This window comes from Papilio xuthus, unplaced genomic scaffold, assembly GCF_000836235.2.
Source record: "Papilio xuthus unplaced genomic scaffold, Pxut_1.1 DF826938.1, whole genome shotgun sequence".
NCBI lineage: Eukaryota > Metazoa > Arthropoda > Insecta > Lepidoptera > Papilionidae > Papilio > Papilio xuthus.
Genome location: NW_013531711.1, coordinates 3,599,312 through 3,624,595, shown reverse-complemented (window position 1 = coordinate 3,624,595; position 25,284 = coordinate 3,599,312). Strand labels below are relative to the sequence as shown.

Here is a 25,284-nt window from a genome sequence, read left to right as displayed (position 1 = left end):
GGTTTATACAAATTCAATGCGTTTATTTGAAGATAGTAATTCTACAATGTTAAAATTATGACGATTTCAATAATTCGCACCAAGTACACATTTTCACACATTAATGTTCTATATTTCGGTAACTTATACCAATATTTACATAATATACACATTAAGCTACAAAATAAGTAAATTTATATAATTTCACTTTTTAATATACATAAATAATTATTGACTAAGTTGGTATATTCGACTATAATACTGAATCTTATATCTAAATATTGCATTCTGATAAAATCTGGTCAATTTCTCATAATATAAGACAATATTAACTAATAAATTTTGTTAGCTTTTTACATTAATATACAAAACTAGTTTAATTGGAATGTATAAGTATTTACGATTTTACACTACATAGATTTATTACCTTTTATATAGTTTCAGAAATCGACACTAGATGGCGGTAAAATTACCATTAAAATTCTAATTGTTTATTTTTAAGACAATATCATCATCTCTTTCATGATCTTTGATGAAACAGAGATAACAATATTTTTATTGAAGGATCAAAATCCTCAGAAACCAACAATTTGTGCGGAAATTAATCATTATTATGAAACCGAAATGTTTCTCCAATTAATTCAATGTACAATCAGCATAACTTTAATATTATAAAAATAGCAATATTTCAGTAATTCTAACTAAAAAAGAAAGAAAGAACTATTTTTAAAAAGAATGTCATTTGAAAACATTACGTTCTTCAAATAGGATATTAACGCAATTACATATTATTAAATAGGAACTCTATACACCTTGAACATCTCAAATTAAATAAATAAATACTAATACTTTCATTTTCCTTATTATTCGAGGTAACTCATAATGAATCTGATTATAAAACTACGTTTTTATTTCGAAATTAATGGCTTTTAATAATTAAAACGGGTGTTTTGGGGTCTAATACTTTGAATTAACTAACTCAGGATTATTTGTAACAAATGTAAACAATCAAAGAAATTAACCATACCCCATAACTTACTAATTTTACTTATTAGGCCCATAACATCTAAATTTGTCTCCGTCTAACTAGATGGATAATACCGAAGTAACAATAAGGTTAAGAAGGCTATTTAAACAAAAAGCAATAACGCTATCCCATAATCAAAGCGACATTACTCAATGTAACGACTAGGAAATCACTGGTTGATTGTTTGATCACCACCAACAACCGCTCGGTTGAGAGCCGTGGCCGACGGACGGCTGGTGGTGCATCGGCTGGTATGGTGGCAGCGACATACCCAGAGGAGGAAGACCATCCGGCTTCCCAATACAAGGCCGACCGTCTTTTACAAGGACGGGTACCGCTACACGGCGAGGAGAATTTAAACTGCCGACGTTCAAATCGTGAGCTCCTTTTTCCTGCACCGCACGTTTCGTCTTGTACCTGTGGTTCTGGAACCAGATCTTGACCTGTGTCGGTGTTAGACGAATCAGACTCGCCAGGTGTTCCCGTTCGGGAGCGGACAGGTATCTCTGTTGACGGAACCGTCTTTCCAACTCATAAGTCTGCGCTTTGGAGAAGAGAACGCGTCGCTTGCGCTTCTTGTGTGCGAGGCTGGGGTCACTAGTGTTGGCTGGCTGGTCATGGTCCTCATCGTCGTGGTCTATGTCGTCGTGGTCCTGGTCTTGGTCTTGGTCGTGGCGGGGATCGGTAATGGTAGGCGAGGAGGCTGATGCGCCCACATAGGATAACTCGGAAGCGCGGGACGTGCTGTCCGGACTCGCTTGTTGACCAATTCCACCTATGAATAAAATAAACTCGTTAGATTTCTAACAACATGCCTTTCGGTATATTAAAAGTAAAATTAAATTTTAACAATATTAATATGTAAAGTGTAAATAAGTGTGAATTTTTTGATTTAAGCTTTGTACTACAGGCATATTTAAAAAGATACTCGTACAGGACGATAACTATTATTTATTTTTAAAAAAGTGAGTTAAAATTTGTAGATTTAATCCAAATGCGTACGTAGGACATCATAGATAAACTAAACATATCAAATATGGGCGTAATGGAGACCTGAAATAAGGCTCAATTAATTGACATAGTGGTAAGAATTGCTACAAAAGCAATCATTGGCCACTACATGCTAAAACGGTTGTAGTACAAAACACTCGTTCCTTAATCTCCTCATAATCTGGTAGGGATGTGCTCTATTTAACTCCAACTACATCGGGATATAAACGAACAAATAATGGGACGTGAAAAAATCACAGCAAATATAGCATTGTTCGAAGCTCACCCCTCGCGGATTCAATGATTTCACACGGCTGTGATAATGCAGAATGGAGGGGGTTGTGTTATACAGGGTTGAGGGGTTGGGCGCGGGTTGGGCGTGGTGCAGGGGGTTGAAGGGGATTATGCGGGGTCGGGGGGTAGAACCACACCCAGCGCCCGGCAGCTGGGAGCTCGTTTTGTTCCTCTATTGTACGGTTTAGGTCAATAAGCGCATCGAGAAAGATACTGTTAGACAACGGTATTCTATTTTAATAAGGACTTTTTAAATATAATAATGATTTGAGATACCTATTCGGATTGGGGAAAGTGGAGAATTATTGTCGGACGACAAGGCTCAATTCGGGTCGCTGCGTCACCCAAATAAGGGAAATTCTTATTCATTGATATTGCTAAAAAAACCTGTATAGACGTAAAATACTTTGCAAAATATTTTTCTTACGTGTAAATAGGTTTCAAAATTCTAAATGTAGTATAGATACAAGTGCAAGTAATTATTGCTCTAAACAGCTGGGTGCATTAATGTGGTTGTTGTAACAACTGACAGCGGTACAACGCACGCGAACTTAGCGGTTTCCTTGGTGTTCGCGAATTGAAATCAGTCATTAGTCAATTAACTATCATTCACAACTGATTGTTTAACATTACATTCAGAAAATGAAACTAGACCGATATCACATGAAAAAGAAGCGAGTGTTTCGTTGAAGAAATCTTGCAAGATATTTTTTAGTTTTGACTGTCGACAGTCTAGTATGAAAACATTGTAACTGCTCTCATTCTATTAAAAAAAAACAAAGACGATACGTTTCAATATAAGTATCACGGCAAATATATTTTCACGAGTCTGGCAACGTTTTATTTCAAAAGTTTTTATTTTGTCACATCTGCTAATTATTTGGATATGAACGTCAGTTAATTGCATTTTATTTTGTAAAAAATAGAACGTTTCCTTGTACGAAAGAATTAGAAATGGTCATTTATAAGTCATTAAACTATAAATCTCAGGCAATTCGATACATCGTTAGTACATAATGTACAGTAAAATCTATAACTGTCATTGAATAATGAACGAATTGCATCCCTAACAGCCGCAAACAGTGTGTAATTGATAGCCGACAGCTGCTTGCTAACGGAGGGCATGAGCACAGTCTATTGGCGACAAATTCGTTTCGCGTCGCACCCCACACACAAACAATCGTAGCTCTGGTAGCCCCCTAGCAGCGAGGGCGTGAACCATTCATTGAATACCCCGGACATAGTTCAACATTTGAAGACAATTTATAGTCAATTGTCGTGTTTTAATTAGGGTACCTCGTGAGAATACGGAACCTTAAATTAGAGATATATTTGCAATTTAGACTGGAAAATATGTAGCAACTAAACTAACTTTAAAATACAAGAAGGTATTTAATGATCGAATAATTTTAACGGTAAGTATAGCAAAAACGTCCATAGTAGATAACCAAGCAATCTAATTTAAATGAGAATTAGCATTCTTATTTATGGTCTAACGGTTAACAAGAAATAATACTATAAAAATAAAATTTTGATTCACAATTTTTTTAAATCGTTATCGCGAAGAAGTGCTAACAAGCAATTGAAAGTGCGTCCGCAATGAGTGCCCAAATGTTTGATAAAAGCGATAAAAATAATTAATGACAACAACAGATTAGCGGGTGAAGGCACTCGAATGGAGGAGCATTTCAAAAAATAATCTCGGCCTCTCGAACACGACTACCGAAACGCTATTAGTTTCGAGTGGGTCACCGCGAACGTTTCTGTGATTTTGCTTACCGAGAATTCGCACTACGATTTGATGAAACTTTAATATAAAACAAGTTGCAATCACTATTATTTTGCACAGAGAGTGATAACAAGTTTTATGTAAACGTTTTTAGCTGAGGGAATAGAATATAGAATTTCTATCGAAAATTTTAGAATTGTGCCAATTTTTATTTGGAATGTTTTCATTAGTTAACTAGCAAAGTTTAAAAACCTACTTATCTTTAAAATCGCTATAAGTACCTGTCTAATAAAAGAATACCTAATCCTCGATGTGGTGTTAATATTGAGTTTCAAATAAATCTATTTTCTTTTCTGACCAAAAATTTTTCAATATGTTTTCATTAACGTTTTCGATTAACAATAAGTTTCGTAAAAAACCTATTTTATTGTTACACTATAAAGCATATAAGAAAGGTAAACCAGCTATGAATCGGTTCATAAATTTAGGTCACAAAGACAGAATTATTAAGTTGCAGATAACGGCTCATCGAAATGTACTATAGTTATTAAAGCCGCAGAGCCGCGGGCTAATTGGTAACTTGCACTTCGCAGCTTGAAACGCAAATCATAACGTTATGCAAGTACAAATTAATCGAGCTGCAACAGTTCACTGATTTGTTTAACGAAGTGGCTCCCAAACTTATTTTGTCTACTGCCCTGCCCACTTTGGGAATAAATATTTTTTTAGCGCCCCCATATTTTCACAAATTTAAAAACCACTATAACTTCAAAATAATTAATTAATTAATGTGACCTATATATGTATATTAACGGAGAATTCTAAACGAAACTTTTACTATAACCCACAACTCGAGACCTGCATCGCCCACTTTGGGAAAGACTGGTTTAACACATAAGAGCCGTGTACTGAATAGGGTCATCAATATGATTTGAGTTACTCATGTCTGATTCTAAACGTATACATGATTAAATTGTCTTTCAATGAACGTGTTATTTTCGAGATGAAATAACATTAACGATATAAATGTTAACTAAGATAACATGATCAGTAGGCAACATGTGTTATCGGATAAAATTGACATTTCATATGAACGAGTTTAACCGAACTTGTCTTACGGTGCGGCAAGATAACAGTATCAACAGTTTAGATAAACCTGTGCTGAATATCTTCAACCAAGATAAACTGTGTAGCAATACATAACACATTTGACAAGTTTTTCTAAATCCGAGCGTTAATATATAATTATCAATATTGAAATACAGTAAAAACCGCTTAAAACTAAAACTAAATCGCCCCATCCGATGAAAAAAGTTACGTATCTTAAGAGATATAACTCGTTTCCACTAATGATTAGATATAAAAAGGTAATCGGTGAAAATGTTGCCAGTTCCTTCGATCTAGTTACCTACTTATACTTGGTTCTAAATGTATGTTAAAGAACTTACCGGTAGGTTCATGTTGGTCTAAAGAAAGCCAGGGTTGATGATGTCTGAGTAAATCGTGTGAGTAATGATGCTGCGGCGGAGCGTAGGGCGGGAGTTCCAGACCGCAGCCGAGCCCCGTCGGCGCTGGGGCAGTCTCCAGGCCTTTCGCTTCGTTCAGGCCAAGGATATCAGAAATTTGGAACCCCGGTCGTTGGCCTGGCATCTTCATACTATCTAAAAGCCTGTAACAATTTTTTTTGATTATGATTTGCTTGTTGAGACGTAAACGGAAACAAACAAAGATATTAAAAGTAAATTACAGTCTCGTAAGATATTTAATTTATGTTGTAGTCGGTGCGCCACTGAAATTCAATACGCAATTGTAGCCGATTTTAATTTGTTAAAAAATACCTATAATGTAAGATATATTTTCATCGTGGAAAGTTTTTATTCATATCCGGTCTGATTTAAAGGAATTCAACCAAAGTTTTAAAATTAATAATCATATTATTAAATATGTAATATAATAATAAATAAAAAAATGTTATTAAAATGTTCAAAATTTTATTACCTCAAAACTTAACATAAACAAAAGATTTCAACGCGATGCTACGACTCTATGTCGATGTAAGATTTTTATGTTAATTTATCAAAAAAAAACAAAATCAATCCATGTATAATCCGCATCAGAATGATATAAGTTAAGTACATTTTTCCATATTCACGACACCTTTATAAATTAAAACCCGTAAGTGAAGTTGCCCTATAACATTCGAACATTTTGTGTTTCATATTAAAAACATAATAGCTTTACCTACGCTCTTATAAAAGATTGTTACCACAAGAATTAACACTAACAATATGTTAACATTACAAATCCGTCTCAAGGGGCTGTATAATTTAAAGAAAACACAAAATTCCATCAAGGAGAGCTCTCGAGAATACGTGACTACTATAATAGCGCGGTTGGAGTTACAAAGCCTGCTTAAGCCGATCTGTCTATTAAAATATACATGATATAACACCTTAGCGTGAAACGTCTCATACTGTGCCGTACGTGACGTTATGAAAGAGCGGCGAAGCAAAGGCGGCAGGTTGTAAACATGACGATTAACAAGCTCTCACTAAAAAAGCAAGGGAACTGTCCCATAGCAATGATGGATCAGCGACTAACCATTCGATTTTCTATTTGAAGACATACCAGAATAGGAGTCATGATTATTCGCATCACAATTTGATCTTAAATTGTTTCTTCTATATATCAATGTTATTTTTGTACTAATTATCATACATTCCTAAACGTTCGCTGCTCAAGATTGTAACTAAAACTTGCAACTGAAAAACAACACACGATGGTCATACAATTCACGATCAATTTTTTTTTAATGGTAGTAGATAATGTAACGTATCTGTATGGTGTAAAACGAGCAACGGATGGCCTATTTACTATCTTAGTAATATTATAATATAAATGCGAAAGTTTGGAGTTTTGTTAGTAGGTATCTCTAGAAAGGCTCAACGGACCTCGCTGTAGTTAGGCATAGATGAAAAACATAGTCTAGAAAATCACATAGGCTATTAAGTTTTTTAACTCCGTCTGAACGGAGTCGCTTTAAAAGGCTATATTGATATAAGCCAGCAATTCAACTTATTAAAAAATATTATGCCAATGGTCAAACAGTGGTTTATTTACGTATGCACCATAGATTTATCATTTCTATCTAATTACGCGAACGACCGATTGAAAAAATTAAAATCTTTTTCTGTAAGTGTACCCGATGTTAGTCGGCCACTCTGATACGAAAACAAACAATATTTCATAAATAACTCTCCAATATCAACAGCCAACGTGATTGTTTATATTCCTTAACTGCGGTTATCTTTACACTAAAAAGTTTTGGAAAGTTTTTAATACTTTGCTGAATAATTTTTTTACAACATAACCAAGTTTGAGAACAGAAAATGATTGAACTTATATATAATTAAGGGCCCCCGATGGGCTCGAAACTAGTCGGTGCCGCCACAGTACGAATATACGTGAGTGTTTAGCCGTTTTTATATCAGTTTATTATAATGTCTCTCGAAAGTATGAATAATTTAATAGAAAATGATTGCCTATATGTAAATTATGCAATAATATTAAAATTAGAAAATTCTGTTAACATTTTATAGTTGTAGACAAAAAGATGTAATCATCAAATCCGTTGTTATCACTAAAGATTTTTATTGATACTTTTATGTAAAGTGCCATCGAAAATTCATCGCACGTGTGTAGACGCCTTTATCGTGAGGTAACATAAACACACTCAATGTTCGTTGAGTGTTGTGTTTATAAAAACCCAAACATCGCACTCGAGTGCTTAGGAAAATGCATTTTCTTAATGTTTTATTTGATACACCTGACGAAAATTACTCTAACACTATTATTATTGACTAAACTTCATTTTTAGCTTAGACACATGAATCGAAATTAAAAAATATATATGTTTATTGAATACAAATTAAATATCATTAGAATGAAATCTAGAAAGTTGCTACAGTCATGATAAATTTCATTCATAATCTCTTCTGTCACTCAAACTAAGGTAGATTGGCTATAATTAGAAGCGCGATTTTTTTAAGAATTTTTACGGAATTTATAAAATTAAATTAAATCCTTATATGTGTGATATATAAAGAGAAATATAAAAAGCTTCATAATTTTTAATCGATCATTGACTAAACAACATACCAAGTTTCATAAACTTAGAAGAATAAGTAAGTGTATCGTCATATTGAGGCTTAATAATGAATCGTCACTTCATAGAATGAAAAAAAAAATATATCGCTCTAATATTTTCAATCACACGACAAATTATAATTATCACTGACCTACCTATCGACTTTATATACAGAAGGCATACTAAATAGTACGAGTATATCACTTATTCACTTTTAACTTATCTCACCCGGGGAAAGCGGACCTAAAGGCCGCCGGGTAGAGCGCCGGTAGGAAGGCCGGGCCCCACGGCGGCAGCAGCAGCGGGCTCCACAGCAGGCCCGCCGGCGCCAGCAGCGGTGGCGCTCGGCTTTCGCCATCGCCCTCTGCGCTCCTCATCTCCCGTAAGGGAGAACTCGCCTTCGGAATAATCTTGACTGCTGACAACACTCGCGGGGACACGTGCTACGTCTCGCGACGTCGCCTCCGCACTAAACAACCCTCGAGTGGCCCTCGGGGTGAACAACACCCCGCCCGCCCTCGCCTCGACAGCCCACTCAGGCACGAGGGTGCTCCACTGACCTCCGCCAATCCGGGACCCGCGCCGGCTGGGCGGACCCAGGCGCGTCCAATCCGCGCTCGCTCCCGACACAAAAAAACTGGAGTATACACTCTGAATAGAGAAGCTTTCGACGCAGCGCGTTTGTTATGCCGCTTTTTGTAATGAGTGCGCGCGTTAAGCCCATTGTTGAGGCCCGGTCCGTTATGGACGCCGAGCCAAATGCCCGGATAACGATTTTCATTTAGAGTGTTTTTAATAAGTCCATGTAAGCTCGTATTTGTCGTGTACTTCTACGTTTGTATCAATTCAATCTGTCGATATATTCATAGCGAGAAAAGTCCCTAATCATTACTTAGGCGCTTTAAGCAATATAAATGATTCAACGAAAGAATGAAACACTTTGGAATATTATCTTAAAATATTTTTATAAAATAAAGCAAAAAATTCAAGAAGAATAAAATTGTTGTCTTCCATCTTATTTTATAACAATAATGAAAACTGTAAGAAGAATATTTTCCATAAAACATTGAATATAGTTATTGAAGAGATACTTCTCTTTGCACGTAGCGTTTACAATGCAGGTATTTAAACAATAACAAGTCAAAGCACGTTAATCAACAAGAACTTTGGCACATATGGAAGTACTTAAGGCACCGTAGACATCAGACAATGGTAATGAGGGTAGTTCCATGAACAGGTACAAAATACTATAAGTTTATGAGTTGCACGTGTGCGCACCGCATTGTCTCTATTGTATAGAGAGCAACAACATTTGTTTTTACTTAACGAAGTCTCCACAACTTTATAAAGATCTTGAAGACATAGTCTTAAAGACTTTATAGACTTTCCTGGCTTTACGTCTCTGCATTCAAGAGCATACAGGAATATTTCTTTGAGAAATTGTCTGTTTTTATTTAAAAATTAATCCCTATTGCCCTTGATTGAAGCTCTATCGCGCATAAACCGCTGCACCGATTTGGCAAATTATTTTTTTCTGTCTGTTATTCTGAAGATTATAAAAAAAATATGAAATTAGGATCTCGATTAAATGTGGCATAGATGTAGATCATAGTCTAGAAGACTACTTATTAAGTTTATTTTTTAATTTCGCGAAGTCGCAGGCAAAAGCTAGTATTAAGATGTTATTCCCGGCACAAGTAATTTTGTATTAGGATGTAGATTAATTAAATAATTAAAAAGCGACAAAACTTAAACGTATCTAATTACTAAAAATTACCATTAGTTACTTTCAAATAATGATTAAGGCACAGATGGTATAAAACTTGTAATCAGGTTAAAAACCATAATAAATTTCATTCGTAATCTTAATAATTAATAGAGAATGTAATTTAAAATCATTGAAACAATAATCGGATTAGTTTTACAACTTGCAGGTGTGCAACAGGATTACGTTAGGATACGCGAGCGCCATCTGGCGAGTTCTTATTGTAAGACAAAAGCCTCTTCATACAAACAATCAAACACTTAACAGATGGTCACTTTAACACAAAACTTACGACAAAAAATATCAGTTATAAATTAATTAATAATAATTTTGCAAAGTTTCTAGATTTTTTTGTTGTCGTCTAAATCTACTATATTTTTTTTTACTAAATACGAAAAAATCGAAGACAATTACAAATACACTATTTTATTTAATTCAACAAAAACAATGATAATTGTAGTTTGTTGATTAATTCTGGGTCAATGATTCACACCGCGCTTTAAAAGTATAAAAAATATAGCACTATATTTTGGAGCAAAGAAAAGGGCTTGTAAAGCGCTGTGGGCGCATCAAAGGGCAACAATAACAAAGGGCAATTACATCGGGAACCATCCCCTAAGTGGCGTGCAGCGGGCTACGTGAATCGTTTAATTGACTTATTGAGAATGAGTTTTTAAAATATCTGTTTGAAACCATCGCTCTGCACACCCGTTTAATTTACAGTGCACCTCAACTTTTACGATAAATCGTCTCGAATTTTCTCTTGTTATCTTTACCCATTCATATAAATAGTAAAGATTTCAATTCTTGTTTCTGTTAAGCCTAAAATTACTTGATTAAGTACTGATAATCTTATAAAGTGCAAACTAGTTCAATAGTTTTTACCAGCAAGCAATCCAGTCGACTTGTATAAGGTACTCCGGTAAAACCTAATTACATTTATTTCGTGTTCCCATCTTAAAGAGCCTACATGAAGCCAATATGAACAAGCCACTCGGTTATCAAATATTTCGAAAGGCAATAAATATAAACGGATAGTCTTTATAATAACAAAATCATTAAAAGAACTTACTTCATTTAAAAAGGCATTCATTAAAATTACAAACGTGTCTTATCTGCGATTTTAGTTTGTACTATGTATCGGTAAGGTGCGATTGCGAGGGCCAGATTTGTGAGGGTCGGGGGCAGGTGCGCGCGCCCTCTGCCGCCTCACTGTATCACTCAATACGCGACCTCCCAGCACCCAACTCTACCCTACCACCATAGATTTATTGCCTTCATCGGGAAGCGTTCGTTAGCGATCATCAATATCTGTCTACTACACTTATTGACACAGATTTACGTTGTAAAGTCCTATATAAAAACCTTTATTGGAATAAAACAATGACAATTTACAGATCAATGTTAGACTCATTTAGCACCTTCTCATCTCATTTCTGTCATGCATCCAGTCCCAATAATAAATCGTAGCATATTCGAAGTTTAAAATATCTGTTCTTGTTGCTCTGTCATTTTCGTACCAAAACTGTAATCGCATAGGACAAGATGTTATGCAATAGAAAGAAGTATTCGTCTAATTTTACTTAGTCCTATAACATCGTTAAAGTAAATCAAAATGACTTGGAAAATCCTTGAATATGACGCAAATAAAATCACTCAATATTATAATGTAATAAGCAAATGAATACAAACAATTTATAAAGCCTATCATTAGGCGCCAACTATAAAACAGTCGTTTCGTATTAGCAATAGCTAATGATAAAATAATAGAGGGATGATTTTAGGCACGATAGAAAAGTAATTTACATAAAACTTGAATACACAAATACTCCGAGCGCTTCGTACCAAGCGCCGATGCCCGCGAGAAAAAAAATACCCCATGGCCAAATGTACTCATTGCTATAACTTCGGCTTCATTGTACACGATAGACAACTTTTTGCATAACCGTAATGAAAGCCAGTCTTGTCTTTAAATTAAGCTAAAATATCAAAGTCGACTAAAAGTCACTTAGATTATACGCTTCTTAAATCCTCATTAACCTACACACAGAAAAACCTCCGTCAGTCAACGCTTTACTAAAATAAAATTTACGTCTAACTTACTAGATTGAGAAAAGTTTGTACATTTTCATCGGGCGTAGAGAGTAAAAGTCAATGGGTTTTCACGGTATATTTCGTTACGGCAATCTGGTTAGGCGCATTCACCGTAAATGGTCGGTGGCACGCGAATCCGCGAAGAGGGTTTCCAAACCAATTAAGGGCTCGAAGGCACGGGAAGGCTTGGGAAGGCGCAGCTGACGGATTACGAGCTCGATGGTACTCGGCGACTGGCGGCCGGGCTATAGGTGTGGGACACGCGAACGTAACCAACCGACCGACTCGACTCGTCATGTCGTATGGTGCAAGTGCAACTTAATCTTGTTAGATTTAAATGTTTATTATTATCATATTATATACAAAAATAAAGATATCCATGTTGAGAATACACGACGAGATGGAAGAGGAATAAGTCGTATCTTAGATGAAATTTTGAAATACGATATTATTATTATTTTTAAAGAAAACAGCAACGTTGTGATTATGCACTAGAGTTCACTTTTTCTTAACTCTAAATTGTTTTTGTCAAATGTATAATAAGATTGATTACTATGAAGTTAAAAAAAAAACTCAATTAATAGCTTATTCTTTAATTAATATTCAAAATGTATCCCTGATGTTAAAATCAAATTAACCTGTCTAGTGAAATTTGTTCGTAATGAAATACATGAAATTCTGATCACTTTACATGCGCAAAATATTATCGATTCTCTTGTTTAACGTTCTAGAAGTTGTACCGATTTTAACTTGAATCTTTTGCGCAGCAATAAGAAGATTGCAGTAAAAATAAATGGTTGGCTCGTAAAAGACTACATGCAGTCAATTTCAGTGCACTCAGACTGAGTTTCTGGCTAGACGGTTTTAAGTTTTACCTGAAGAAGCGAGCGGTCGCGGCACGCCATGACGTATGCAAACTTTTTATTACGTTATCCATTTGTTTATTACGTTGAATTTTATGACGGTAAGAAATATTTATTGCAAAAAGTCTACTTTGGAGTAATGCCGAACATCATCAGAAAAATAATATAGGGTGTGTTTTTTAAGGTGCTTTTTCCTTACGTCTTGTATATTTAAGATATATATTTAGTAAAATTTCCATTATTTAAAATTAAGTGATTAAACATTGTGGTGTTATACTTTTTTGTTATTTTCACGAACATTTATACAGTTTAAAATATATAGCATTTGTAATGGAAAGTTTTTGGTATAAAATTACGTTAAATAACGTAACTACAGTAATAGCAACCTTAATTATTATGCAATAAACTATATCTTGCTTCAAGCAAAATCGACGGGAATAGCGGAATAAGCAAATCGTTTATCCAGCTTACGTCTAATAAATTATTCGGATCAATTAATAGTATATGAAAATAGAATATTGACTTTTACTACCTTAATTAAAAAACAAATAGATATTAGGTGCAAAAAGACAAAGATTAAAGAAATGTATAATATTAAGTTTGTAATTATAAATTAGGTAATAATTCAAGAATTTCATTGATTATAATCAACGAAGTTCTTGAATAATTATTCATATAACATTACTTGAGACATTTTTATCACCTTAATCAGCGGATTCTAGATCAAATAATCGTTTATGTACAAACCCCATAATTATAGAAATCTAGATAAAGTTAGGCCATTAAGAACGTCATATATCTTATACTTATATTTAGGTAGTAAAACAGGCTAAAAACAGTGTAAATTTATCAAAATTCTCTCTCTTAAACGCGTAACAGATTAGATCTTGGTATGACTTGACAGATTTGAAACAGAGAGACAATTCTCAAGTGTAATTTGTTTTCAATACTTACGCATAAGTACCGTATCTGTAGTCCTCTTCTGGTTGCCGGTATTGGCAGCTGGGATCTAACCCGGCGCTGTAGTCCGGCGGCGCGACCGGCCAACTGTTCTCATAATTGTAATAGTCACCATAACCCATTTCGTTCTCGCCCATCATTTTCATCATACACTAAACGAATGCTTAAATAAATCACACACTAATAAAGTCAATTATGATCGATTACTGATTGCCATTTGATAACCGTTGAGTAGAATCACCGATAAGGTGTTTAATTTTCGTTGCAAGCAGTCGCCCGGAGACCGCAATAGTATCGACTGATCGATGCCTCACCGGCTATTATCAATAAAATCGTATCCTTATCATATCTAACAGCTTTCCCCTGTGATATGGGGACTTTTATAAACGCGGCGACGATTCTAATATTGTGCAGCAAATTGCTATCAAATGTGGATAGAGTCAAACGTGCCATTGTCAGCCAGCAAGCGTGCGTCATGAAATCCAAGAAGACAGGTTCAGATCTAGGAAGTACTGATAAACTTTAATATGATAAAACTAACGGAATAGTATAAATTTTATGTATAAATTATAGCTGTTTTTAAAAGTTTTTGAATTTTTTTTTGGTCAGAAGATGTGGATTGCTGAGAAAAATGGGGACAAAATGAATGTCTTAAAATACCACCAGTAACTTAAATTATGTTTTAGTTAATTATAACATTAGGTATAATACAAAATATACTTGAATTACTCTAAATTAATCGTATAACGTCTTTATTCTTTAAGTAAATTAGAAACATAATAAAAAGTGGACGCGATGATTACCTCTGGTGGGACTCGAACCCACAATCCTCGGCTTAGGAGGCCGATGCCTTATCCATTGGGCCACAGAGGCGGCGGCAGAGCGTCGCCGTTGTGGGCATACGTTGTGGTGTGGTTGCGTCACCGCGCGTCATGACCGAGCAGACTTAACGCACATATAAATTAAATGTTTAATTATAACCTACTTATTACATTAATGTTGTTTACGTACATACAAACCACAAGTTCGAGAAAATTCTTGAGTTTGTTACTAATCTACATAAAAAGGTATACAGGAAAAAGCTCATACGCAACTTATTTCCGTTATTAAATCAATGTTGCCAGCCTATGTCCAGATTAACATAATTAAGTCATGACCGCGTGAAGACTACAGGGTACTATGGAGTACGGAAGAATACGCTCCTTCTTTAACCCAATTTACAGCCGACTTTAAAAAGATGGAGGTTATGTAATCGTCTGTATTTTTGTTTAATTTTTTTTTATAATATGACTAATTTTGGACGTAGGGGCCCAAGAGTATTTTATTACTCATGTTCCTAGAGGAACCTAATAGTGGGGTAGATGAATCAACAGTCCGCCATCTCGCTCTATTTTGGGCACTGCGGTTGATCTCGGGTCACGATAATTTTATATTTTCACAATATTTATAAAACAGACCATGATAGAAAATAAGTATATGATAAACTCTGACGCCTGTTGTTATATTATCAATTAATTATTATCTTTGATACTTTTGACGCTGAAGATAAATTTGATAGGTGTTAATTAAATAGTTTCATATCCACGGACAATATTATTCGTAACAATAATATTCGTATACACAAAGACATATTTTATTTATAGAAAACCTCGGCCTAATTCCGAAGAACGTAGTAATGTCTTGTGATTTATTTTTAAAGTGTTAAAAATGACAATGTTTCGTTGGATTTTATTATTTAACCTCAATTACCTATTTATATAATAATAAAAATCATCTATATACTTATACTCGTATTTATACTTTTATCTATGTCAGGGATGGTGAACCTGTGGCCCGCGAGATATTTTGGGCATGTCACAGATTACATTCATTATGCAGTAAGAAAGAGTAAAGTAGGTATTAACGCTACAGGATGTTCTCAAAAATTAAAAAGATAAAATTATTTGATGCTACGTACGATAATTTCTTTAGTGAAATAGCACTTTGATATATAAAGGTTCACCATTCCTAATCTAAGCTATAAACCTTTAAATGTATTACAATAAAACAACATTTTCAAAGATATTTTATTTCAATCCAATAAATATATTAAAAACAATTAATAATACAATAGAATACACAAAAAAGATACATTTCTTACATATACTTGCTAATTCTAAATATACATACAGATGTCACCGAACATTTGTGAATACCGTTTATTTGTAATTTACCTTGTTTCGGCAAATTGCATAACGAATTAATTCTCAAAGTGGCGTATGTGAAACTGTAAATACTCGTGTCACATTGTTGACCGTCAGTTTGAGAATGCATTCGATACTGATTTTAGGTCACAATTTGTCTAGAAAAATTACAAACTGACGAGATTCACGATCTTTCGGTGACTTAGATAAATACAGCTACTGGAATGTTACTGCCTGTCTCGACTGCATGAAAAGTGTACGATATCTCCATTAGGATAGCGAACAAACGCGCTCTGGTTGCCGAACCTCTTCTTACAAACAGGACACACATTGTAGTCATGTATCACAATGCTCTTTGACTCGTGATAATGTTTTACTTCTTTCACCTAGAACATATAAATATGTCATTCATTTTAACACAAGCAAAAAAATTGTACAATTTATTTGCTCGATTTTTCCTCTAGGCGTTTGAAGAAAATTAAATCATCAAAAACAAAGTTTCTTAATGCAATAATGCAGTACAGACATGAAACTGCTAATAACACATGAGTTTTGTTAGAAGTTAGTATACCTAAATTTAATAATGAACGGATAAAAATAGATAAATTTTGTTTTCAGATTTCTTAAGTTAAATTTTTTAGGAAACTTAATTACAAACACAACAAAGTGGATATTCTATACAAAATAAATACCTGAAGATGTTCAGCATACAAGAGTCCTTTGAGGACTTGCATTTTTCTCTTCTCAGTCAAGTGTCTCTCCAGCGCGCTCTCCAGAAAATGCTTCAAGCGGACCAACGGCACTGAGTTTGGCAACACTGATAGCGCCTGCAACAATATTACATATACATTCCAATTTTAATACGTGATAGGGAAATTATAAAAAAAAACGCTAGACGAATATTTTTCGACCGGTGTAATACCCCGACCACACAGTAGACACGCCTCAACTTCCATATATATAATATTAGTAAGATAAGATTAAGATGGATGAATGGATGTCGCTGACATTCGGCATAGTAGAACATAGTGTGGAACACATAGGTTACTTTTACTTTAATTCTACACGAATGGAGTTGGGGACAATAGCTTGTATATTGTATATATAAAAAATGAGCGACCTTTACAGGTGATATCTGATCAGCATGTTTCTCCAGTATAGCGAGAGCCGTCTCGAGGTCGGGCACGGTGGAGTTGGGGTGTCGCGGCACGTTGGCCAGCGGGCCGGCCAGCGCGCCGCCCTGCTCCGGGTTCATCAGGATCCTCATCAGTATCACGTACACGTCCACGCCCTTGCTGCTCGAACTCGCGCTCACTTGCTCGCAGTAACGTATCGCTCTTTCCACCTCACCTGGAATTTATTCATCTACATTAAAAATATAATATTACTAGCGGTCACCCGCTTCGTAGACGCATAATTTAAAAAAGCAAAAGTCTTCAAGTGAAAATCCCGTCAAAGTCAGTACAGCGATTGCCCGGAACTAACTCGGATTTCGGACAGAAATACAGACAGCCCAAAATTTAAAAAATTGGTTTTTCATATTTTTTTTATTTCCATATTACAGACACAACAATTTTATTATTTGTATAGATACATAAAAAGAAAAAAATAGAAAATTTCAATCATTATTCTATTTTATCTCTTTTTTTTAATTCCTAATTTGACAGATGCATCGTTATGTAATTACTCACCTAAGATTTGTACATATATAGCGAGCGCCTGTTCATGTCTTCCCAACTTGCCCAATATGACCGCCCGCTCTTCAAACAAACAATCATTAGGGAACGGCAATATCACTCTTTCAGGCGTATAATGCGAAGACTTTTCTAGAAAAGCCAATAACTTAGCTTTGATATGTTTAACTTCCTCATCCGTCGTACCTCCGGTTTTGTTCTTATGTTCCAATATTTTATCTCTATACATACTGATTAGTGCATCATGGAACAAAGGATTAGTTTCATTCCATGTATGTATAACATGTTCTAGATACGGTATGACTAAAGTCTTATGTTCGCGTAATAGAAAATCTAGAACTTTCGGTCTCGACAAGTTTTCAACTTCGGCAATATCCTCGGTGAATATCTTCAATCCTTCTTCAGGATGCTCTTGTAGTATCCAATCGGAGAATTTGAATATTAAATTTATATGTTCGGAACCTAAGAAATTCACATTAATAATTATATTTTATAGTATTAGTTTGATCTAGCCACAAAGATAGTAAAACTTTCGTAAGGCATTATATGTTTATTACAGGACCCTGACGAGTCTGAAGCCGGCACCGACATTGTGTTAACTAGAGGTGAGTCGTTTAAAATTTGTTTATTAGTATAACATCTGATTTCTTTGTTTTAATGGGGAGAAAAAATGCAAGAACTAAGTAGGTGGCGCTAGTGTGGAGTGAGCTGTCATCTGTCAATTATACTTCATTTTAGCGATTTAAAAATAATCAAAATGTATTCCTTTTATCATTTTCTATTATAAATAATGTATAAAGTGCGAAATAACAGTCATAAAGAATTACAAGAGAATGCAAATTGTCATACCGAGACTTTGTAGATAAGATTTAGTTCGATGATATCCCTTGAGACTGGAGTCAGGCTGCTTGGCCTGATCGCGCAGCAGCTGCAGCGCTTTAGTGTGCTGTCCCTTGGTGCGGTACAATATAATCAGCTCGCTGTGCTTGCCGTGCTGCAACAAGGTCTTCTCTGCCTCCTCCAGCCTGCAGTTGTTCAAGCGCAGGAGAGACGCTACGTACGCGTCGTTCGTCTAAAACATACAACTTTGTAGATACATTTATAAATTAAAAAAAATATAATAATTTGAGGATCAAACAAGTATCAATTATTACAAGAAAACATACTAAAATCGAACTTTTCGTTAGGCTCTTCGTATACAAGGGAACTTAAATCGTCAAAACCCAGCGATTTTGGTCGCTAAGCGACTTACGGAATGCGCTGTCATAGAGATTCGTACACAGCGCGCGTTGCAGACATTTTTTATGTCATTGCAAGAGACAGTCACTCGCAACTTCTCTGATAAGTTCGTCTTGAGTCAAAGCAAATCTATGCAGTTGAAATGTAGTCGCTATGCCTGTACTGACGAAGTATACGGTTCGAGTCGACAACTCAACGTTGTGTAGCGCCATTGTCACGACGCAAACGTATAATATTATTTTTGAAGATTTACTTTGCCTTATGTACGGTTGGTCTTACAATATTCTATTACCTTTTTTTTGTATTTCATGCAGTTTGTAGTTCATTAGTTTTTACATTAATATTGTTATTTACCTGTAAATAACATTTCAGTAAAGTTGTATCAATCAACTCCAACTGCTGTGTGACATTTCTATGGCTGGTGACGTCATTACTTGCACCCGGTGTCATCTTCTCAACATTATCTGTGTTACCCTTTTCAACCGCCTCCGCGAACTTCAATCTTACTTGTACGAGATAATTAATAAGCGCTGTTAAAGCATTTTGTAAATCTTTTCCTTTTAATTTACCATCATCTTCTGTTCCAGGTTTATTATCTAATTCTGGAAATAGTTTGATGACATCCGCCGGATCTGTGTTCAATTGTATGAAAACCTTCATGGATTGCGCGTATTTCTTTTCGTCGAAAAGCTCTAAGGCGCTTAGCATTTGAATTGAATGGATCGTTTGCTTCTTCTCTTCCGGGGAACAGTCCGAATTTAGCTGTAGGAAAAGACGAAAATAAAAAGATATTGCTTTGAGAACTATTGACTCAATTATTCATTGACTCAAAACTAAGGGCGTGACCCTTTCTCCGTCGAGAAATCGATTTTAACTAATATATCACAATTAAAATTGCATTATTTGTGCCCTCTCACTTGACCATAAAAACTCCTTGCATAAAAAGTAATTTTAAATTCACAAAATCTATACTTACACCATCCAATAGCCCAGATATAGTTTCTTTAATATGTTTCACGCGAAATGCCATTATAAAAATTATATTGATAAGTTCTATTTTCTATTATTACTAATTTAATATTAATTTTATTTAATCTTTGAGAATTGGTACATATAAAAGTAGAGTTAACACTTGATTTGACAACAAGTTTCTAAAGAGGAAAATATGTTAAATTGTTGTAGACAGAACATTTATTACTTGCAGTCTTTATATGTTTTGCACTATTTTTACATTTTTAAATAATAAAATCAAACTACACTCGCTATTAAACTATCCTGACTAAAGCTATGTTTATCTTTAACTTTATGTTTAAACAACAAACAAACACTAAATTATAATTTATGTCATGTTCTTTTGGTCTTTATTATTTTTTATGTTTATAAAAAAATATATTTATATTTTTAACACTGGCTGTTTTAAAGTTAAAACTCTCTTTTTTTTTAAAGCAATCGTATAAACAACAATTCACGAATCGAAAATTTTCATACTAAATAAATTATATTATTTTAGACTTTTGAGGAAAATGATTAATTATGATGCATATTTTATCATACCGCTCGGTACCTCTCCGCCGGTACTTCATAATTAAAAACAATTTCAATTTAACCGCGATACGGTTATTTTTAGTATTAGAAAGAACTCATAGGATACCAGGTTTTTGAAGGGAAACGATCCATCGTGTGGTAAGTAATCTTCAAACAGACTTTTACACAGAATCGTGGGCACATTCGATGGTAGAAAAGAAATATGAGAGGCAATATGTACATGTGTTCTTAAAGTTAATGTCATGTCTACTTACAGTTATGTCAATAGCAATTTCAAATTGTTTATTCTTGAGCAGCTGCTGACGCTGTTTGGTAACATCAACTGCAGTCAAGCACCACACCTGGCCCACTGACGCCACGAATATCAAACCACGCTTGCATCTGCAATCGTCAGTTTTTAAACTAATAACTAAAAGTAGCTTGGTTGACGGATTCTTCCTCTATGCGCAGTAGAGTAATTTATTTTTTCTTCTAAAAATTTACTTTTTTCTTAAATATTTGAAATATTAATACAATAATAAATAACTATCTAGTTCTCACGGTTAAAGAAAACATAGTGACTTTACACATATCTGTGAAGAAATTCAAAGATATGTGTAAAGTCAACCAACCCGCACTATGCCAGTGTGGTTGACCCCTAACTTAAGGTAGGTTCGAGCCTCTTAGGGGGACATATATACCTATAATGTAGCTTTTACATCTCAGACAAATCAAGTAAAATACCAAACCTACATAACAAATAAAGAAACTCACCTGTACATAAGTCTAGCTTTATTTAAGTCGGGTAGAGTTTGAATAAACATTGAAGGTTCTACCGTCTGCACTATCACACGGTCAATCAGCAATCCTAAGATATAAGGTGTTTCCCACACTGCAAACAAGATAAGTGTGGTACTAGAATCAATGATCTCATATAAACCGACAAAGTTATTGAACCTAGGAGCAAAAATTGTTCTGGTCTCCCATATCAATTTTAATTCTCTTTGTTCATTCAAATCTTTAAGTTTTCCCAATCTATTGCAATATAAATGTCCTGAACATTTTTATATATAATCTATATTTCCAGCTTAGGTATGATAATTAAATTAAATATTTACAGTGTTAGGTGGTACATTGTTATTAACCTTTTTAATATCACCTTTGTGTCAGTTATGTGCTAAAAGGTTTACTTACCAACAGCCAGTGGTGGTTCTGCCCATTTGATGGTCTTCTTTATCTCAATATCTTTGGCTTCTTCAACAAGTACAGAAGTGCTGTCTCTACCGAGTAGATATGAATTGTCTGAATATTTGGCTATTGTTGGTTCTAATGAACGGGAACTACTTGTAGGAAACAACTCTTTTGGTTTACCAGAAGAAAGCTGAAAATAATGATATAGAATATTTTATTTAACTATATTAATAAATAAAACTTTAAATAACTATCTGCAATTGTTTCTTACATCAAACAGAGTGTATTCCCCTTTAAATCCAACACACAAATATTCTTGGCCCCAAGCCATTACTTTGGGCACATCAGGAACAGTGAATTCAAATTGATGTTGTTTAAATTCACCATTTTTACCATAATATACTTGAAGTTTTCTCCTCACTGCCACACATAGATGTACAACTGAATTAGATTCACCTGTCATGGATGTTGCACACTGAAATTAAATGTGAACATAAAATTTTAAAAGTAATTAGAAAATTGTATTTCAAAAATTAGAGTATGTTAAAATTGCCCATTTGTTTAAGTTTAAATATTATTATTTAGTAGTCGCCCATGAGTCCGTTGGCACAGAATTTAAAAAAAACTTAATTAGTAGCTTATGTGTTCTAGACTATGTTCTATATGTATGCCAAATTTCATCAAACATCCATCCATCCATCTATCCATGTTAACATTCACATTTATAATATTAGTAACATATTAGTAAGATTATTATAAAATATGGTATGTTCATTTAGTTTACCTTTTTATCTAAAGCAAATAATGATGCACCTTTAGTTTGTGGAATTGATTTTATAAATGGAAAATTTACTCCATTTATATCATATGTTGATAAAAGATTATCTGTGAGGCATAACAGCAGGTTGTCCTCTGTAAATATATAAACAACATATTACATATCCAACAAACTTGGAAATAACAAATAAAAATATTAATCAACTTCATATTTTCCTATCCCTCGATTATTCAGTGAAATATAAAAGAGAATTTATCAAAACACCCTGTAAGGGATATTTTATTACATACATACCAGGTATAACTTCAATTTGCTGAATAGGTTTTTTACTAAAATTCTTGCAATACCGAAGAAGTTGCAACTCATATTTTTGATTTCCATTGGTGGCTGATAGTGAGTACATCAATAGGTGACCCTGCCTTGTACCCAACAATAAGTTGTCATCTAAAAGTAATAGGATTTTTTGGTTTGTTATTTTATGTACAAATAATGTTGATGAGATATATATAGCTATAGGTAGGTGGGTAAATAACAAGAAACTCACCATAAGCTGCAATAGCCTCGATCTGAACAGTTGCATTTAGCAAATGTGACGCCTCATAAGCCTCATGCATGATTTATTTTTATTTTATACAGCTTCAAATAAATTAAAGAGATAATCTTAGAACAACAGCCGCGATAAACGTCGTTCTTTTCAGTGATTAATTCTTATGAACACTACTAATGTATTTGTTTCAGTAATGTAATCATATCAATATAATTTCATTATAAAAGACGAAAACATATATTTTTCCACATATATTTCGATTTTATTGTGGTTGTTATTGTTGGTGTTTTGACATTTTGGAAACTGACGTTTATTTACCACAGATAAAGAATACAGCATTTTATTTTAACTGTGTTTTACTATAACTTACAGATAAAAAAACAATGAAAAATATAAGCATCTGCGGTGCAGCAGTTAAGAAGACATAAGAAGAACCAGAGCACCATAGTAGAGCACCAGATTTGTAATCTGCCGGTCCTGTTTTGAACCCAGCGATGAGTTAACGAAGAAATAAAGAAAATTATATCAAAATTAGTTTTATAAGTAATGTGTGTCTTGTAAGTATAGGTATTTCTTGATAAGCATGATTTTTTTGTTTTCTGAAAAAAAACACTTTCATCGGTACCCTTTTCTACCCTTTTGTAGTTCCATCGACTCCACAGCTTATGCTACCTCAATATTTTCTCATTTTTTTCTTCAAACTTGTGGGTGTGTTACTACACCTTTTAAGCATTAAATATTGGTAAGATCATATTAAGGCTTCCACCAGCTTCCACTAGCAAAACATTTGTTCAAAAACATATTAGCCCGCAATTTTGTTCACGCGGAAATAAAAAATCTTAGTAAGTAGCATGTGTGTTTTCAAGGCTGTGTTCTACATCCGTTCTGGAGATACCTAGCAACAAACATCCAACAACATATTAGGATGATAAGAGGGATGACTAGATGTTTTTCATTGCTTGTTTCAACACTGCAAATCCACGGTTTCAGACAATTCAAATAAATAATTGAAAAATACAAAAATAAAACAAGTCGATACCGGTTAAATCAATTTTCGTTTAATTACGATCAAAAACAGATAAAAATACATATATGTATATCATGCAATTGCAGGCAGCTGATGAAACTGCGTCATTACCTTATTACCGTTGTTACTAAACAACTTTGCTAATATATTAACATCAAATATTAATAGTGAAAAAGTGAGTAAAGTAATGGAAATAAAATCACATTATTGTGGACCATCTCCTTAAATTTATTTCGATATGGTCAATCGAAATGTTAATGATTGTACAATTATTGAGAAAAAAACGATATTGTAATTTAAATGTTTTTAAATAATTCATATAACAGTTCATTGTTTTATTATTATATAATATATTAAAAATTAACTCATAATATTTAATAACGATAATTTGTCAATGATAAGTTTTTGCCCTTAATTTGTGATTTCGTATTTACTTCACGACTTGTTTTCCGTATGAGGTGCAAAATAAAAAAAACCATATTTACTATTCATTTAATATTTACTTTTATAATTATGTTATTTTCATTCATAACTAACAACGATATGGGTGTTACTATGTATTCAAATTCAATAAAACAAATTAAAAACAAAATACAATTTTTCACTCACTATTAAATTTAATATTACAGTACTAGTAATAAGAAAACTCTTTTCCACTTTAAATAATTTATAAAGTCAACCCCATTTCGAAGTGTGTATTTTTTGTATGAGTCGTAGATAATCGTAATACTCGACGGACAATTCTCTCGCAATTCAGTTAAAGTGCACGCGAATCGTAAGTGAGAATTCAGTGGGATAGAGACGTTCCGACAACACAGCTTCAAACATTCAGGTCACTAGTATGTCTTAACTTTTTACACAGAGGGTTTTAGAAGCGACGTCGATTACAAAATTCATATTAGAATAAGACTTAATAAAATATGCGTATCTAAACTATCTTAATCCTCGCCGTTTCCGCGGTCGATGCAGGCACGACACGACACGACACGGCACGTGACGTCACGTCATGGCACGGCACGGCGAGGAGCAGGCGGCCGCGACTGCCGCCCGATACGATACTCAGAGTCATATTATAAAGGTAATTATATTTACACGAACTATAAAGGTGTCAGCAAATCAGTGGCCTTAGGGACAACTAAGCTCCGCTATGTGTGATTTCAAATCGTGCGCCGAGCGCGTTATATATCTTAAAATACTACAAATTTATACGTAATTAGTACATACCTATAGTAATACAATTTTTATTATATACT

At 34.1% G+C, this 25,284-nt stretch overlaps 2 protein-coding genes and 1 non-coding gene across 4 annotated transcripts; all 3 read right to left on the bottom strand.

Moving 5' to 3' along the window:
• Positions 1–789: 789 nt before the first annotated feature.
• LOC106121676 (ventral nervous system defective) lies at positions 790–14,177 on the bottom strand. 2 transcript variants are annotated; one of them, XM_013317420.1, is made up of 3 exons: positions 13,843–14,177; positions 5,468–5,688; positions 790–1,781 (listed from the first exon to the last, which is right to left on the bottom strand). In XM_013317420.1, exons 1-3 carry the CDS (start codon positions 13,995–13,997, stop codon positions 1,195–1,197), a joined length of 963 nt encoding a protein of 320 aa, XP_013172874.1. In that variant the 5' UTR covers positions 13,998–14,177; the 3' UTR covers positions 790–1,194. The 2 variants fall into 2 exon arrangements, with proteins under 2 accessions (XP_013172874.1, XP_013172875.1); XM_013317421.1 differs by lacking the exon at positions 13,843–14,177 and adding an exon at positions 8,395–8,570.
• A 471-nt stretch (positions 14,178–14,648) lies between these two features.
• Positions 14,649–14,721, bottom strand: TRNAR-CCU (transfer RNA arginine (anticodon CCU)). Its single transcript has one exon. It is a non-coding gene; the product is annotated as a tRNA-Arg (tRNA).
• Positions 14,722–15,962: 1,241 nt separating this feature from the next.
• Positions 15,963–23,309, bottom strand: Vps39 (vacuolar protein sorting 39). The gene is made up of 13 exons (XM_013317413.1): positions 23,002–23,309; positions 22,752–22,901; positions 22,464–22,591; positions 21,951–22,154; positions 21,683–21,869; positions 21,263–21,380; positions 20,764–20,890; positions 19,319–19,726; positions 18,575–18,797; positions 17,723–18,187; positions 17,152–17,381; positions 16,724–16,858; positions 15,963–16,417 (listed from the first exon to the last, which is right to left on the bottom strand). Exons 1-13 carry the CDS (start codon positions 23,069–23,071, stop codon positions 16,259–16,261), a joined length of 2,604 nt encoding a protein of 867 aa, XP_013172867.1. The 5' UTR covers positions 23,072–23,309; the 3' UTR covers positions 15,963–16,258.
• Between the last annotated feature and the right edge of the window lie 1,975 nt (positions 23,310–25,284).

What these genes read in the sequence shown, in the direction of transcription:
- Vps39 (XM_013317413.1), bottom strand. Translation starts at nt 23,071, where the DNA reads ATGCATGAGGCTTATGAGGCGTCACATTTGCTAAATGCAACTGTTCAG. An exon ending in GCAAATTGAAGTTATACCTG is followed by an intron (nt 22,592 to 22,751) that starts GTATGTATGTAA and finishes ATATATTTACAG; the next exon opens with AGGACAACCTGCTGTTATGC. An exon ending in ATCAGATATCACCTGTAAAG is followed by an intron (nt 16,859 to 17,151) that starts GTCGCTCATTTT and finishes ATATTGTTGCAG; the next exon opens with GCGCTATCAGTGTTGCCAAA.
- LOC106121676 (XM_013317420.1), bottom strand. Translation starts at nt 13,997, where the DNA reads ATGATGAAAATGATGGGCGAGAACGAAATGGGTTATGGTGACTATTAC. An exon ending in TACAGATACGGTACTTATGC is followed by an intron (nt 5,689 to 13,842) that starts GTAAGTATTGAA and finishes AAATTGTTACAG; the next exon opens with GCTTTTAGATAGTATGAAGA. An exon ending in AGACCAACATGAACCTACCG is followed by an intron (nt 1,782 to 5,467) that starts GTAAGTTCTTTA and finishes TTTTATTCATAG; the next exon opens with GTGGAATTGGTCAACAAGCG.